Genomic DNA, 16,011 nt, shown 5'->3' with positions numbered 1-16,011 from the left:
AGACTGAAAATCCATCAGTTCCAATTGGAGCTCCTGTCGTGCTGCTTCGCGGTCTTGTGACAGTGGGCAGTACACAAGCTGAAGTGAATCTAAATTTTTTTTCATAATCAGAAAACCCGGCAGAATTCTCTGTGCTGGTTGTCCAGTGATTTGCAGCATTTCTTTGTGTTGCCTCTTTCTGAATGACTAGTCTGGAAAATTGATCAAAAGATTCGTTTGACATTTTTAAATAGAATAAAATAAGCTTGGATTTGAAGGATTTCACGTTTGTGCACAAAATGATCTTTCCCCTCTAGGTTCACGTTCAGCTCGTTTATGTGTGAATATATGCCCATAGCAAACACAAAGTCGCACAGCCAGTTCGCATCACTCAGTTTTGGAAATTCTTCAGAGTTTCCTATTAACCCCAAAAACGAGCTGATCTCCTCTTTTGACCTTCCACACTTGTTGAAACATTTCCCCCAAACGTAACCAGAGGACACGAGAATGGTAAAGTAGGACCTGGTGATCCACATTGGTTTCGGCCAAGAACGTAATGAACTGACTATGATTTAAGTCCCCGTGCTCGTATAAAGTTGACAGGTTTTACAACTGGATCCACAACATGATTTAGTTGCAATAAAGACTTGTAGAGACTCCTGATAAATGCTGCAGTGAAGGAAAATAATATCCTGCTCATCTTATTGTTCTTTAACGTCACCCTGGATCTTTTTCAGGAGTCCGACGTATTCTCCAGTTAAAATTGACAACCCATCCGTGGTCTAGTTTCATTCTCTCGATGTGGACACCTGTTTATATAAGTCCTATCAACGCGTCTTGCCTTCAGCAACATCATGCTAAAAAATTCCTCAGTTATCTCATAACTGTCGTTTATCTCTCTGTAAAAAATTGGTCGCTGAGAAGAGTCTTTGATGTCATTACTTTCACCCAGTGGTAGAGAATAAAAGTCACTGTCCCACATGATAATTTTTTTTTTTTTCAAAGTTGCCTTTGCTCTTTGAAAACACGAGACCCGCTGTCTATATCACGTGTTCTTTCAAATATTTTCCCTCAAGGAAAGGCTTGCAAGCCTTTGCAAATTTAAACGCCAGAAAAATCATGCCTTGGTACTCGATCGACTCTTGCATTGCGTTTTGTAGGTGAAAACAATTCTGTAAAATAGACGGCAACCTCTGTGCAGTCACCGCCCATTCTTGCGATGGCTGCTTGCTAACAGAGTTTGCATGTACGGCAAAGATGATGCAAAGTATAATTTGAAAACGAAAACAGCCTGGCGTATCAGTCATACAGCCACTAATAAACGAAGAATACGTCACAGCAAATAAAGGAATTTGATTGATTTTAAGACAATACTTTTTTTCCAGAAAATTACTTTTTAGACTTTCGTACAGCAAAAGGCAAAGACTTTTACACCAGTAATATTGTAAAAGATGAATTTAATATTTACCAGTGATTTTTTTTTTCTGTTGAGAAATGTGTACTCGCACTCAAGTATTGCTTTCAAGACCGGGCCCAAAGTCAGATCTCGGCAATAAATTACAATAGCTCAGTCGCTGAGTTTTTCACTAAAAATCGTTGTATTACTCATTTCTACTAGGTTTTAATTGCACATTTGAATTAAGACAAGGGTGATTTTCTGTAGATATTGATTAAAATATGTAGCGATAAAAGAAAGATACAAGTTTAAAAGAATGTTAAATATGCATTGAAACATCCATAATCCTTCTTAGGATTGATAAATTTTCACGCAATCTGCCAAGACTGTCCCAATGCAGCAGCAAAAAGTCGACTCCACCCTTGTCCTGCTTGACAGAGGCTTTGTGTGAGGTGCAGCTGCAGGCTCTGGTTACACCCTCTCCACCCTCCAAATGTCGCGCTGCAGGATGGAGCAGGCAGCTGTGGGAATCTGACAAGATTTCTCAAGCACATTCTTCCATCATTCTGTTTCGAGCTTGTAGAGTGAGCCACTTTCACACTGAACAAAAAACTCTGGAGGAAGAAGTCTTTCAAAATGTCGAATCAGAGGCTTACCGGAGATCCTAAAACACTCGGGGGTGTCAACTTGGTGACAGAGGAGCTAAGGAATCTTTACTACAAAAGACTGCTGCCGATAGAGAAGCACTATTCCTTCCATCACTACCACTCTCCGAGCTACGAGGATGCGGACTTTGACAACAAACCGATGGTGCTGGTGATGGGTCAGTACTCAACAGGAAAGACAACTTTTATCAGGTAACACTCCTGATGCAGTTAAACAGTATCCAGCTGATTACACCGGAAAGCACATCACAGTGCGTTTTCTGTTTTCAGATATCTAATCGAACAAGATTTTCTGGGTGGCAGAGTGGGGCCGGAGCCAACCACAGATTGTTTCACAGCCCTGATGTACGGAGAGGTTGAGGGAATCATTCCGGGGAATGCCCTCACCATGGATCCTCAAAAACCATTTCGCAACCTTGACCCTTTTGGGAATACATTTCTAAACAGGTGATGGGAAGCAAGAGAGGAGGAGGGAGGGCGATAGGATTTGTGTTTATAAAATGGACATTTAACTGTGTAAACAATAAATACTGCCAAGGGCAGTAGTGTGGTTATGGTGTAAATGCTGAATGAGAGGCCAAGCACTCATATCAATGAGATTCTTCAGAAAAACCCTAAATATTTGAACAGCCAAATTGCACTGTTTCTTTATGGACCGCGCCAAAACATGTCACATCGATATGATTTTTTTTCCCTGCAAAGATCCAAGTCCATATCATTGTAAACAAAACAAATCGGAACAAACAATGATTCTGCATATTCGCTTGGTATCTGAGGATTGATGTAATACACAGTAATTGACTGTAATTAACTGTTTGGAATTTTCACTTTGCAGCAGAATCTCTGAGCTTTCATATGCACTTTGAAGAAAAGTGCATTTCAAGTGGTAAAAATGTGTAATCATTTATATGCAGATTTCAGTGTGTGCAGATGCCCAATCAGGTCCTTGAGAGTATCAGTATCATCGATACGCCGGGTATCTTAACTGCAGCGAGGAAAAAACTGAGCAGAGGTGAGTTAAGATATTGGTTTCTGTGCCAATGAATGCCTCTCACATTACATAGCCAGTTTATATCAAAAGTATAGTAAAAGCAGATGGGGCAAAACAGGAATTTGAATGATGCAATACTTAAAAAATAATTTGATTCATGACCACAGCAGATGAAAATAATTTGACAGAGTTGGGAGACGATTAGCAGAAAGTACCAAAGCAGCCCCTGCTCTACTTTCTTGACAGATTCATCTGTGGGTGTAACTGAAATAGCTTGCAAACAAGGGCCTCTGGGATATGTTACATACTTCTCATTGTTCCTTGAGGCACAAGGGCAGACCCCATTAACATTGACGTTAATCAAAACCCTATGTTCCTTCTCTTAAGGCTATGACTTCCCAGCAGTGCTGCGCTGGTTTGCTGAGCGTGTGGATCGGATCATCTTGCTGTTCGACGCACACAAACTAGAGTTTTCGGATGAGCTCACTCGAGCTTTTGGGGCTCTCTTTGGCTTCGAGGACAAGTTACGTGTGGTTCTGAACAAGGCTGATAGGGTAGACTCGCAGCAGCTCATGAGAGTATATGGCGCCCTCATGTGGTCACTGGGGAAAGTGTTTAGAACCCCTGAAATTTTGCGAGTTTACATTGGATCCTTTTGGTCAGAGCCGAGGCAGATGTGTGACCACTACCAGCTGATAGACTTGGAGGAGGAGGATCTACTGGCCGACATAAGAAACCTCCCACACAATGCTGCTGTGAGAAAACTCAATGACTTGGTGAAGAGAGCACGACTCGTGAGGGTAAAATATCTGACAGCGAATACATTTAATGATTGTCATTCGGATTTGCTATTGTTGTACAATTATTTGATATTTTCTTTGTCGCTCACTCAGGCTCATGCACACATCATTGGCTATCTACAGCAGGAGATGCCGAATATTTTTTGCAAAGAGAGCAAGAAGCACAATCTGATCTACCAGCTTCCAGTCATTTTCACCAAGATTCAGCAGCAACACAGAGTTCCAGCGGGAGATTTTCCCGACTGCACCAAGATGCAGGTCACACTGAAATGTTCCATAAGTAGAGCTTAACAGAGACCAATCACTTTTGGAATGGCTATGATCCCAAAGATAATGTCCCATTCATGACCTTGACATAAGCTTAAACCTAACCCAAAGCCGGTCAGCTATGCAATGCATTTGGAATATTTGCTGCTCAACAAAAAGTTTGCCAATTACAATTGAAAGTAGACTCAGCCTTAATATCAATCACCCTTACTTACTATGCAAGCAAAACAGGCACAATTACAAACTTGCTTACTCCGACAATTAATTTATTTTAAACTAAATGCTCTCACAATCAAATCTCGTATGCTTCCACTCTGTACTTATCATTCTATCTATACGGGTATTGTTAATAGCAGTATTTTGAGTATTTTTTTTGTAATACTGGATGCTTGGTGAAATCCCTACTCCATAAGTGCATGCAAGATATGATCCATTTATTATTATTATTATTATTATTATTATTATTATTATTATTATTATTATTATTATTATCATTATTATTATTGTTGTTGTTATTATTATTATTAATATTATAATAATAATAATAATTATTATTATTATTATTATTATTATTATTATTATTCAAGGACCATACAACACCATATCGGCTTCACCAATTGCTATTTATTCCCTAAATGTGATCTGACTCAACCTTTACAATTTTGCTTTTTCAGGAGCAACTTCTGAGTCAAAACTTCTCAAAATTCAAGAAACTGAAGCCGAGTCTGATGGCTTCCCTAGACAAACTCCTGAACACTGACATTGCTAAACTTGTTCCCTTACTTAAGCAACAACAATTTATAAATAAATCCCTTCCTGGAGTTCTGGACGGTGAGTTCCTGGGAACGTTCCGACGTGAGCATTACAAGAGGCATCCTTTCAAGGAAGTCAATGATGGCGACAACAGTGAGCGAGATTCCATTGAGTGGATAGTGGAGAGACACAAACCAAAGTACGATGAGATCTTCTACAACCTCAGCCCAAATGAAGGCAAACTTAGTGGAGCCAAAGTCAAAGAATGGATGACAACAACACTTCTACCAAATTCTGTGCTTGCTCATATCTGGAGACTTTCAGACGTCGATGCAGATGGGATGTTGGACAATGAGGAGTTTGCGCTGGCTGTCCATCTAATTGAAGGAAAACTGGAGGGCCATTGGCTCCCACGAGAATTGCCCTCTCACCTGCTACCTCCTTCAAAACGAATAAATATGACTGATGAAGGGACCTAAATAACGCAGGCAGTAAGGAGCTATATAGAAGTACATTATTTGTATGTATTGTAGAAAAAAAACCACAAACGGACGGTAATAGTTTTCTTCACTTTGGACAATACTCAGAATCCTGAATGCATTTTATGCGACAAAGTTGTATTATTTTTAATTTCACAATTAAAAGATGACTTCAATAGTATTGTAATATTTGATTGCTTCCTGTGAGCTTTAAAAAACCTTTAAAAAGGCAGCACTAAAAGTTGGCACTATAAAATTAAGTACTCACGCAGATGGCAGTGTCGACCATATAATCCTGGCGAACACAGGCAAGCTCCATATAAATGATGGCAGTGTCCATTGTTGGGACAGTTGCACTTTCTCATGCAATTATGGCCGAAGTAACCCCTTGGACAACCTGCAAATATGAATGATAGCAAAGAACTTTGGGATAACCAGGGGCTAACATTTTAATGAGGATACAGTAAAAGTGAATTTTATGTGAGGGGAAAAATGTTTTGGTTTAGTGCAGATGTGTGTGAATTTGTGTGCAAATACAAACCATCCTCGCAAAGTAGACCTTGTACCCCCAGGGGGCACAAGCAATTCCCAGACACAGGATCACATGTGCCTCCATTCTTACACTGGCACAGACTGTTACAAGTTGGCCCATAAGTGCCCTGTGGACAAGCTGGAAAATAAAGTGGATCTTGAGAAAAATACATTGACAATATTGAGTAACGTAAAGATACAGCTAAATGATAAACAACCTCATGTGTAAGGAGTAAAATACTGAATCATTTACAAATTCACAGAGGTGTTATTGTTTTACTCATTGTTGGCTTGTTTTAGTCAGTGATATCACGCAAAAACTACACAACTAATTTCCACAGAGGAAGTGGCACATGTGCAAAAAAAGAAACCAAAATAAAAGTGAGGATTGGATAGATATGCGAATGAGGATTTTATTTTATTTTTTTGGGACCAATTACTTCATGGCCGACTAAAATTGAAGAGCACTTTCAGCAAATTTACTTCTCAGGGCTTCCTTCAATAATAGAGAACTGCCACCATTCAGGCAACAGATCTGTCTGTGTCATTACGTGAACAGAGAAGTGGTGCAAGCGACAAGGAATACCACATTCAATATTGGTAAAAGTCAAGAATATAGATGCAAATTGATTTACATGTTCAGTCACCACATCTTTGTTGCTGCTATTCATGGTATCCAGAAACCAAAGTGGCACCACCCCTCCGTTGACTTTATGTTTGAGCCAGGAAGCACAAATAAGGCACCTTTGTTAACAGCTTGGCCTTTGACGAAGTCTATGCTCTCGTAAGTACCATCTTTGCTATCTTTTAGTGTATTCAGATCACATTTACTTATCTAGGTGCACTCCAGTGCGCATGAAGTGTTCAGTGGCGGTGCCTCCAAGCAGCACCAGGCACTTTCAGAGTGTGTATTCCGTACAAAATGTGACATTCTAATGGCCTAATCCCACATGAGAACCAGCATGACTTAAGTTCAGACCAGAGACAGCCATTAATCACAGGAGCGCATGGGAAGAGTCGACCCTAGCTTTTAAACCCGGCAATGAACATCTTTGGATTCCAGCCAGCCGTGGGCCACGGCCTTGGAAGGTAGCTCACAGATTGATTCCCCTGGTGCTTTTTTGTTCAGGAGTCCATAAACAACCATACAACCTACGCAAAAGAGCCAACAGGTTTTGATATATGACCCTGGATCGATGCGCGCAGTAGGCTATCTCACTCTAAAACTGGACCACACTTCTATAGGTAGCTCAAATAGAACTAACAGATGGATTATCCCAAGAGGTGGGAAGGATGACGATTTTGTGTGAGTGTGTGCGTGAGTGTGTGTGTGTGCATGTACGTGTACATATCCATGGCCAAAAATAACTAGTTAAAGAATAAACGATAGTTAGTCTGGCAACATACGGCATATTCTTTCCCTGCTGTTGCTCTGTGTGAACTCCCCAAACCTATCTCCTTCTCTTAATCACAAAAGTGCCACTGTCAGACTAATTTAATTAATAAAAAAGTAAACTTTTAACCATATTGACATTCCATAGAGGAAAACATGTACATGGTTGTGACTTTATGAATGTGAATTGGCATTCACAGTTTTATGTTATCTCGTAAGAAATTGTTTTAAAAAACATGTTTATGCTTCTGTAGCGCACTTAAAACCCTCCAAAGCAACAAATGAAAACCAATGTCTGTAAAGCGTTTTGGAAACTAAAGAGAGTGGTGCCAATGGTATGTGATGCAAAAAGCAGATGTGACAGGCACTCTCCATACCGAAATATAATAAACTGTTGAACTTACTCTCATTGCAGATAACGCCAGCCCATCCAGGTGAACATTCACAGCGCTCTTTATTTTCACCACAGTGTCCATTTACACAGTCTTCACATCGCCAACTGCAGTCTTCCCCAAAAGAGTTATCCAGACACACTGACAAAAAAGGAATTTTTTGTTTCTATTTTCAGAAAAGTGAAACACAATTGGTGGATAGTTGATTATGCCGTACCAATTTGGCTGTCCAATCTAAATTCTTCTTGACGTTTTATGAAGCTTTCAAACTCTTCATCAGAGTCACCAGCTTCATTATCGTCATCATCATCATCATCACTGCCATACCGGGAATGCAATGCGGCTGTGTAATGGAGAAGCTGGGGAACGTTCCGAAAGAACAGCTCTGGAAACCTCGAGACTTCCAGCTGCTCTTCATCTTCTTCTTCTTCCTCCTCCTCATCTTCCTCCAACTCTCGACCATACAAAGCTGACAAAGACGCCACAATGACCATGTTAGTAATGTAATATAAATTGTCATTAAATATTCTCTTCAAATGTTATTTTTGTATGACTCACTAGAATTCCATGTGGATTGAATTTCTGGGTATTTACTTTTATGGTCATAATCTCACATTGTTTGCTTTTGTTATTTTAAAGGGAATCTAATCAAGTAGGTCGAAACAATCTCACACCCTTCCTGAGTTAAAGCGGGAGATAGTTGGGCTACATATAGAAGTAGGAATCAAAGAATTCATGGAAAATTGTATTTTAAAATGTATTTTTTGGGGGGGGAGAATTAGGTCAAGGTTACTGACAGATGCAGGTGTGCTGATCTTGATCCAAGCGGAAACCCTTTCGGCAAAAACATTCATATGTTCCCAGGGTGTTGACACAGTCATGGTCGCAGCCTGAAGTCTCTGCCAGACACTCGTTGATGTCTTTTAGGATAAAGGAAAAATAAAATTAGAAAAACATCAAGAGAGAGATTGGACAAAACATTTCATCAACATAAAAATGTGATAACAAATAATGGATACGCCACAGCACATAATTCAACTAATTAATTAATCAATCAGGGGTTTGACTATAACCCTTACTTCTCCTTCAATCTGGAAAATTCAATTTAAGATTTTTTTATAGCAAGTCTGTGTCCATACAGCTGTGAATAGATGACCTTAGTGTGTGTGTGTCTGGGTGTGTAGGTGCGTGTGTGTTTGGATGGACTGGAATAAAAAAACTCTTGAATCTTCTGTACGAATGGATAAGATTTTCCAGACACGTTAAAATATCTCATTGAAATTATTCCCAAAACTGATATTATGGCTTTAAAGTACCAACTTCAGGTTTTCTCCAAGTTTCTGTATGAAATGATGAGGTAGCTTCATGAAGTTCATAAACAGGGATGCATATAAGTGGTGCACGGGTGCTCATGTGCGCTGAACATTTTAAATTCTGTACCAGATTCAAGTCTTTCACATCAAATTTGCATACCAAGTGCTTTTCTTATTTTGGAACAGAGAGGTGGATGGCGCTAGAGGTGCAAAATCTTGGCCTGAGTGGAAAAGGTGTGCTTGTTTTGCAACAAGCTGCTACCGTCCCACACACAAACACAAATGTTTCCAACGTCATCTTTTCTTCATGAGCTGCACCAAAGACAAGACATCATAGACTACAGTGTGTTAACGTGAATCTGTGTCATAGCTATATCCAGCAATTTGAAGCTGATGCTTTTAAAGGTGGAAATGTTTATGATTTCATAGCCTCAATTTTGCTGCATCTGCACAATCGCATGTGACAATAGCAGCTTTCTATTCTATTTTATTCACTATTGATCCCCATGAACAAAGTTGAGTTGAGCGTGTCAAAAGGAGTCATGCAAGTCTATGTTTACACAGATCTGCATGCACTGTGAAATAGCGAATGACTCACTAAAAACCATCGCGACCATGACGACAAAACTGTCTCAAATCTTAAGTAGCTTTTGACAGTAGCAAATATTTTATGATCCGTTTGCTACAAGTATGCCCCAACCAGAAATCTTTTGCAGATCACTTTTTATTTTGCTTGCTCTATTTAATTAGCTGCTGTATGTCAATATCTAAAGAACACTTCAGAAGGGTATGGCTATTGGCTACAAATATTAATAACACACTCATTTATAGCAATAGTAATAATAATCAATCCTAGACTTGCCATTGGCAGTGAGTTGGTCGGGAAAAAAATAGCACCACTCAACAACTGCTGATGCTCCTTTGAGAATCACAAAAAAACGACGACCATGTGTGTTTGTAAAATGTATTTTGGGCTGAGAGAGTGCTATTGTTTTTTTTTTAACAAATTCCAAGTAATATCATGGTTGGAATCGTGCCTTGTACACTTAATTACTTAAATGCACAAATGCCTTTATACAATAGTTTACTTCTTGGCAAACAGTATTTTCTGTCATTTGTCACGGGATCTGGAATAGCTTCTGTTACTTGATGTTTTGGGATTTGCGCGCAGACTCACAGGGCCACAACACAAAAAAAAACATCACAAAGACTAGATAACCCGCCAATAATCTAAAACTCTTACCGTCGCAGCCGCAGCCATCTGGGTTTTGTGTGTGGCCGGATGTGCAGCTGCATTCGTAGCCCCCTGGATAGTTTCTGCAGAAGTGGCTGCAGCACGATTCCCCATTGACACACTCATCACTGTCTGAGGTAGGTACGCAGCAGCACATCGTAAGAGTCCGCATAAAGCAGACGGTACATGAGGCTAAAAGACGTTCTTACCTACACAGGTCTTCCTGTCCTGGTCGAGCTGGTAGCCATGATGGCAGGAGCAAAGGGGCCCGTTGGTGGTGTGCTCACACTGATGGGAACAGCCTCCATTATTCTTCTCACAGCTGTTAACAATCTCCATCTCAATGCCTGCAGTGTACAAGCGAGTATGACCACAGAAAAGACACATCTTAGGCAAATGAGGACAAATGAGTTTGGTTTGGAATACAAGTAACGGAGTCATGCAGTGCATACGGAATGTCCTTCACCAATGAAAATTTGTGCTCAATGCAACGTCCACTGTCGAACTAATGTGTCAGTTCTGTTTCTGCTATAATACGTCTCTAGTGGAGAAAAGATATTATCTTCACTCACGGTAGCACCGTTTTCCATCTGCACCAAGCTCAAAGCCCGGAAGACACACACATTGAAAGGAGCCCAGCATGTTGACGCATCCATGGGAGCACTTATCATGACCTGAATTGCACTCATCGATGTCTGTTGAAGACAGGACATGCACGGAAGACCTTGCTGGGTTATTTTAAATACTTGGAATGTGACACAAATGACAGAAAACAAGACTCACAGAAGAATGGAAGATCCTTGACAAAGACATCTTGAATTATTTATCAGTGTCATGGACACAAGAATGCATTGGTAGGTCAGACTGTGATTCATGGTCATGTGCATTTCATTTTGCATGAAATAAAATGTATCTATCTTGGCAGGACTTGAATAAACTTTGTTGAATACATTTTATTAGAGATGTCCATTTATATACGCAGGCACATAGAACATGATTGCAAATTAAACAATAACGGCAAACACAGAAAATACTATTGCATTTTTTTAAGCCACTTTTTGTAGCTAAAAAGAGATTAAACCAAGCATATATACCCTAATTCTTCGTTCGCCAGCAACAACACCTGCACAAATTACTGAGCGAACTTAACATTCCAGTACGGTGGAACACAATCTCTTCTGAGACGTTGGTCGACTCGGAATTTGATCAAATATTGAAAAGAATTTTACAACGGGAAGTAAAGGTGAATTACTTCATCCATTTCAGGGCCAATACTTCTATTCACTGTATTTAAAAGTATTTACTTCTTAACTGTCATAGATGCTTGAAAATAAGTTAACTGCTGTAAAATGCAAACATTAAAACAAGAAACTGTGTAGCCTACTCACATTTATTGTCACAACCATAGCTAACGTCGGCTTGTTTGCAGCGCTTAAATTAGTTAAGTAATGCACATCTAAGATTGCTAGCACTGCTATATAGTTAAAATTGGAGAGCATTCGCAGTGAGTTATCACAACTATGCACTTTCATAATTGCATGCCATGTATAAGCTAAATTAAATAATAACACTTGTTGGCATATTTTTTTAGAACACCGTTCTAGTTGTTGCAACGGTGTTGCGAGCAAGAGGTGATTTTCAGACACTTTTTCGGACAAGTTATATCTATACTCTAGTTCCATTTTAGGATTACAGTTAGTGATGAATCTTTATTTATATGAATGTTCACCGTCAGATGTCCCAAGTATTCAAGTTCTGCTTTTACAAATATAACAATGATCAATGTTTGAGATCTTTGTAACAGACAGACTCCCAAGACCAAGTGAAACAGTTCACTGGATTTGCAGATGTTCTGTACCTTATGTGAAGGGCAGTGTACAGTATCTGATTCCTCACCTTCACAGCCCTTGCCATCTTCAGCCAAAGTAAAACCAGGTCGACAGCTGCAGTGAACACGGCCATCCACTGAGACACACAGCTGTGTGCAGCCTCCATTCCTCTCCTCGCAGGGGTCCCTCACTGCCACACAAAATCACGGCGGATGTGACTCACACATGCACATTCTATCATGGGTGGCTTGTTGATTTACTGACTGTTTTTTCAAGGGCTGCTGGGGGAAATTAAGAATGAAGACTTACATTCACAGTGTCTCCCATCTGTCTTGAGCTTGTAGTTCTTTCGGCAGTCACATTTGTAGTGATTGTTACCCATGTCTAGACATTTGTGCTCACAACCACCATTCAGCACCAAGCAAGAGTTTACAGCTTAAATGTAAAAGAGATACGAGCATATATTAGAACTAAGAAATTAATTTAAAAGAAAACATTTGATGACAAAAAAGAATTGCAACGCCCTTGAGCAAGGCACAGTCACAAGTCCCATTTAAAATGGTGCAGCACTGTTTATGTGCCTCTCTCACTCTAAATCTCTCCTTGCATGACTGCATGTGTGTGATCTGGCTTTTCATATGGTGTGTCACACGGAATATTCAGAAGAGTGTGAGGTAAATATTCCCTTCAATGATTATCATGAGAATAATAAATTTAATCGAAATAAAATAGCATTTTGTTTTAAGGCAGAAAGTACTGTAAGTCAGGTACTCCTGGCAGTCCTAGTGACATTACAATATTTCCAGCCAATGACTGAGAACCAAATAAGAAATATTCCCCCTGTGCCTGATAATTTATAGGAAGAAAATATTTTAACACTGATGGCTTTAGCAGGCACAGACCTCAAACTCTTGGGCAAACAGAACAGAAAAATGGAGAGAGAATCTGACTACATTGATAACTTGGTTCATGTTAGTATTGTTTTATTATTATTGTTTTATTTCATATTATGCTCTTTGTCTATGCCTGGACCTTGAGATAGCAATAACACAATTCATATGAAAAGTATGAAACTTCTTACCAATGCAGGTCCGGCCATCAGTATGCATGCGGAATCCTTCACTGCACTCACAATAATAGGAGCCTGGTGTGTTGATGCACGTCTGCTGGCATCCTCCATTGAGCTCCCCACATTCATTGACATCTGAACACATAAATATGTAGAATAATGATGCTAATAATAACAGTTGTAACTGTTTTGACTCCTGTATTCTGACAAAAACACCAAGAACTCTGTCAGCAAACAAGATTTCAACGCTTAGTTACACATTCAAATGTATCATGGTTTTAGAAGTGATGTCGTGTCATACACAGGAGACATTTCTGCAGGAGTGTGTGAGACTCATGGACCTTCATGATGGCTTTCAGATTTTGATAAATCGAATCATTACGTTGTTGTCGGGCTGCCCTATGTTTGTGTGATCTTTTTTTTTGTGCTTCTTTATGGAGCTGAAGCAAATAGCGTGTACATTTCCCATGTCTTTGGACAGGATTTGACATATATTATAAAGCAAAACAGATGTTGGAGAAAAGAGAAACTCTTACTTTCAGTTCAAACATCTTAAGATGGATATGACAAAGCACGGCTCAAAGTCCCCTTAGGACAAACACAAATTTTAGACAACGTTTTCTCTCGACCGGACACGGGTCGCCGGGACCCCTCTCTGGAGCTGGGGCTCGGCAGTGGTCGCCTGGTTGCCGGGTCAGTACCCGTGCGGCCCAGCCATACAAAAGGACAATGTGGGTCCAACCTTCTCTCACCATCTCTGGGACGGCACAGAGGGCTCGGGTTTACATGCACACTACGGCACAATTTTAACAGTCCCTGTGGAGGAAAGTTGACTCGGTTAATAGACATATGGATCTCCTCTTGTGAGAGCATGAATGAGAGACAAATGATTGTCTTATTTTCAGTAAGTAGTGAGGTAAGGTCTGTGTGGCAATGGCTCATGGGTCAGAAGTGTGAAAGGTTGAGGGACACAAGGCCCAAATGGAATCCTGGAGAGTAGTTTGGCTTTTAGTTGCTGAGCATGCATCAACTGTCACAAAAAAAGAGGAACAACAGTTTGTTATTTTGATTGAGGATGGAAGGGAAGGAACTAATAACATCAGCCAATAAATGATAATAGCAGCAGATGAACCATCTATTTTGTGTACAAATATTTGGCTTGAGTCATTTCTTAGGATCCAGCAAGCAATGATTTCTTCCAATCTCCAAAACAATGGTCCGAGAATGTATTCAGCCCTTCTTCTAAAATAAGCTCTCCATCTCTTCCAAATAAAGTTGACCACACATATACTATACGTAGATCACATAAATAGCAATAAAAAAGGAACTTCACATAAGGTGGGGCTACTTCTGTCTGTCTTCTCTAGTGGTCGGCTGTGATGATTTAAATTATTACTAACTGACAATATCCTGTCACAAAGGTTAAAAGGCCGAGGGTACTTGTTCACACCTGGAACGCTGAGAAACAAATGGGCCTCACTGGACATTTTTTTCCTGCCAGACTAAGAAAGTCAACTGTTTAGTTGACAGGTTTAGAGAGCATTCGCTGACTGTGTTTTTCATCCAGCATTTTACGGCCTGCAGTGTAGACAGATCATCTGCAGCAGGTCAATCAAAGCTAAAGTTATGCACAGTCATAAATAGAAACAATAATATCTCATGCAACAGAACAAAAACCACTGTAGTTAGTTGCTGTGGAGCATCCAATGGTGTACAAAGTTGGCCATTTCTCATATGATCAATACACATAAATTCACAGCTGCTCCCCCTGCCCTACTGGCTGTGTAAATTTGAACAAAAGACATCTGTATGCACATGTGTAGTTCAAGAATGGGGGTGATTGATTGTACAGATGATAAAGTGCAGGAATGCCCACTGACAGATTGTTGGCAGTGGTGAAATAATGGCACAATGTTCACGCAAATAAGAAACAAACAAAGGTGCAGCTATACTAGGTCATAAAATGCATAAATGCATTCACGTGAGTACAGTTGTATCTACTACGTCTTTCATGTGCCACGACAAAATGTTGATGTAGACTGCAAATACTAAATTATGCATGAATATTGATTTATCCTCCACATCATGAACAATTGGAAGAACTACTAACTAACCACTAGAACGAAAGCAATAAAGTAACAATGTGTTAATTATTCTGAATGAGCAGATAAGCAGATGTTAAATATGAAATGAGTTTTTTGAAAACTGGTTGTACCCTAATTTTGTTCTTCTTACCTTGACATAATTTGCCATCAGGCCCCAACTCACTGCCCTCAGCACACTTGCAGTAGAAGCTGCCAATAGTATTGCAACAGTGTCCTTCACAGCCACCATTGTCCACCTCACATTCATTTATATCTGAAACAAAAACAAAATAATTTGGTTCATTCCATAAGACAATGTGTAACTATCGGAAAAAAATATATGTTGCTTTTATAGTTAAATGAGAATTTGCAAACAACTCAATGTGAATCATGTTCAAAAGTGATAGGAAAAGTCTTAAAAACATGTTTTGTAGTACTTACTATTATAATTTCAGACATAATAAATTCAATGTTATCTTACAAGAAAAACATTTTTTTCATTCTATCATTCAATCATTCTAATATTTTCAGAAATTGGTGTGATCATAAATAAAGATTTCAACATACATTTTGGTGACTATGAATGGCAGTTTTTGCACATTAGGCATGTCTAGTTTCTTATATTGGGCCTTTAGCATGTCGTGTTGTGTCACTGTACTCAGGTGGAAATTAAGTATGGAAACTTTAAAAGGGCACAGGACAGACAGGCACACAGGACGATTATTTTAAAAATAAGGACAGAGAGATGATGACGGAAGGATGCCCAGGTCGCAGTCAGAGAACAGAGAATGCATTGGTAAAAAATGATAAAGTGTCCATCTACGCAAATTGCAGGA

The 16,011-nt window shown here is 39.6% G+C and overlaps 2 protein-coding genes across 3 annotated transcripts in view; one reads left to right on the top strand and one right to left on the bottom strand.

Annotated features, from left to right (window-relative positions):
• The window catches only part of egfem1 (EGF-like and EMI domain containing 1), a 43,665-nt gene that overhangs the window by 18,701 nt on the left and 8,953 nt on the right, over nt 1-16,011 (bottom strand). Inside the window, exons 5-16 of the mRNA XM_088300302.1 lie at nt 15,327-15,449; nt 13,104-13,226; nt 12,332-12,457; nt 12,090-12,212; nt 10,766-10,888; nt 10,403-10,540; nt 10,203-10,325; nt 8,444-8,566; nt 7,864-8,115; nt 7,659-7,787; nt 5,872-6,000; nt 5,599-5,727 (exon numbers count right to left, since the gene is read on the bottom strand). Coding sequence (XP_088156428.1) covers nt 5,599-5,727; nt 5,872-6,000; nt 7,659-7,787; nt 7,864-8,115; nt 8,444-8,566; nt 10,203-10,325; nt 10,403-10,540; nt 10,766-10,888; nt 12,090-12,212; nt 12,332-12,457; nt 13,104-13,226; nt 15,327-15,449 — 1,641 coding nt within the window. The remainder of the gene's footprint in view (nt 1-5,598; nt 5,728-5,871; nt 6,001-7,658; nt 7,788-7,863; nt 8,116-8,443; nt 8,567-10,202; nt 10,326-10,402; nt 10,541-10,765; nt 10,889-12,089; nt 12,213-12,331; nt 12,458-13,103; nt 13,227-15,326; nt 15,450-16,011) is intronic.
• Nucleotides 1,897-5,388, top strand: LOC148333728 (EH domain-containing protein 2-like). Of its 2 annotated transcripts, XM_088300304.1 has the most exons (6): nt 1,897-2,232; nt 2,311-2,487; nt 2,955-3,052; nt 3,419-3,831; nt 3,925-4,089; nt 4,773-5,388. In XM_088300304.1, exons 1-6 carry the CDS (start codon nt 2,012-2,014, stop codon nt 5,328-5,330), a joined length of 1,632 nt encoding a protein of 543 aa, XP_088156430.1. In that variant the 5' UTR covers nt 1,897-2,011; the 3' UTR covers nt 5,331-5,388. The 2 variants fall into 2 exon arrangements, with proteins under 2 accessions (XP_088156430.1, XP_088156429.1); XM_088300303.1 differs by having other exon boundaries at nt 3,419-4,089.

This window comes from Idiotropiscis lumnitzeri, chromosome 7 (assembly GCF_059441095.1).
Source record: "Idiotropiscis lumnitzeri isolate Australia: NSW breed Sydney's pygmy pipehorse chromosome 7, RoL_Ilum_1.0, whole genome shotgun sequence".
Taxonomy (NCBI): domain Eukaryota; kingdom Metazoa; phylum Chordata; class Actinopteri; order Syngnathiformes; family Syngnathidae; genus Idiotropiscis; species Idiotropiscis lumnitzeri.
Note: the sequence above shows the minus strand (reverse complement) of the source record. Positions and strands in the feature narration are given on the sequence as shown.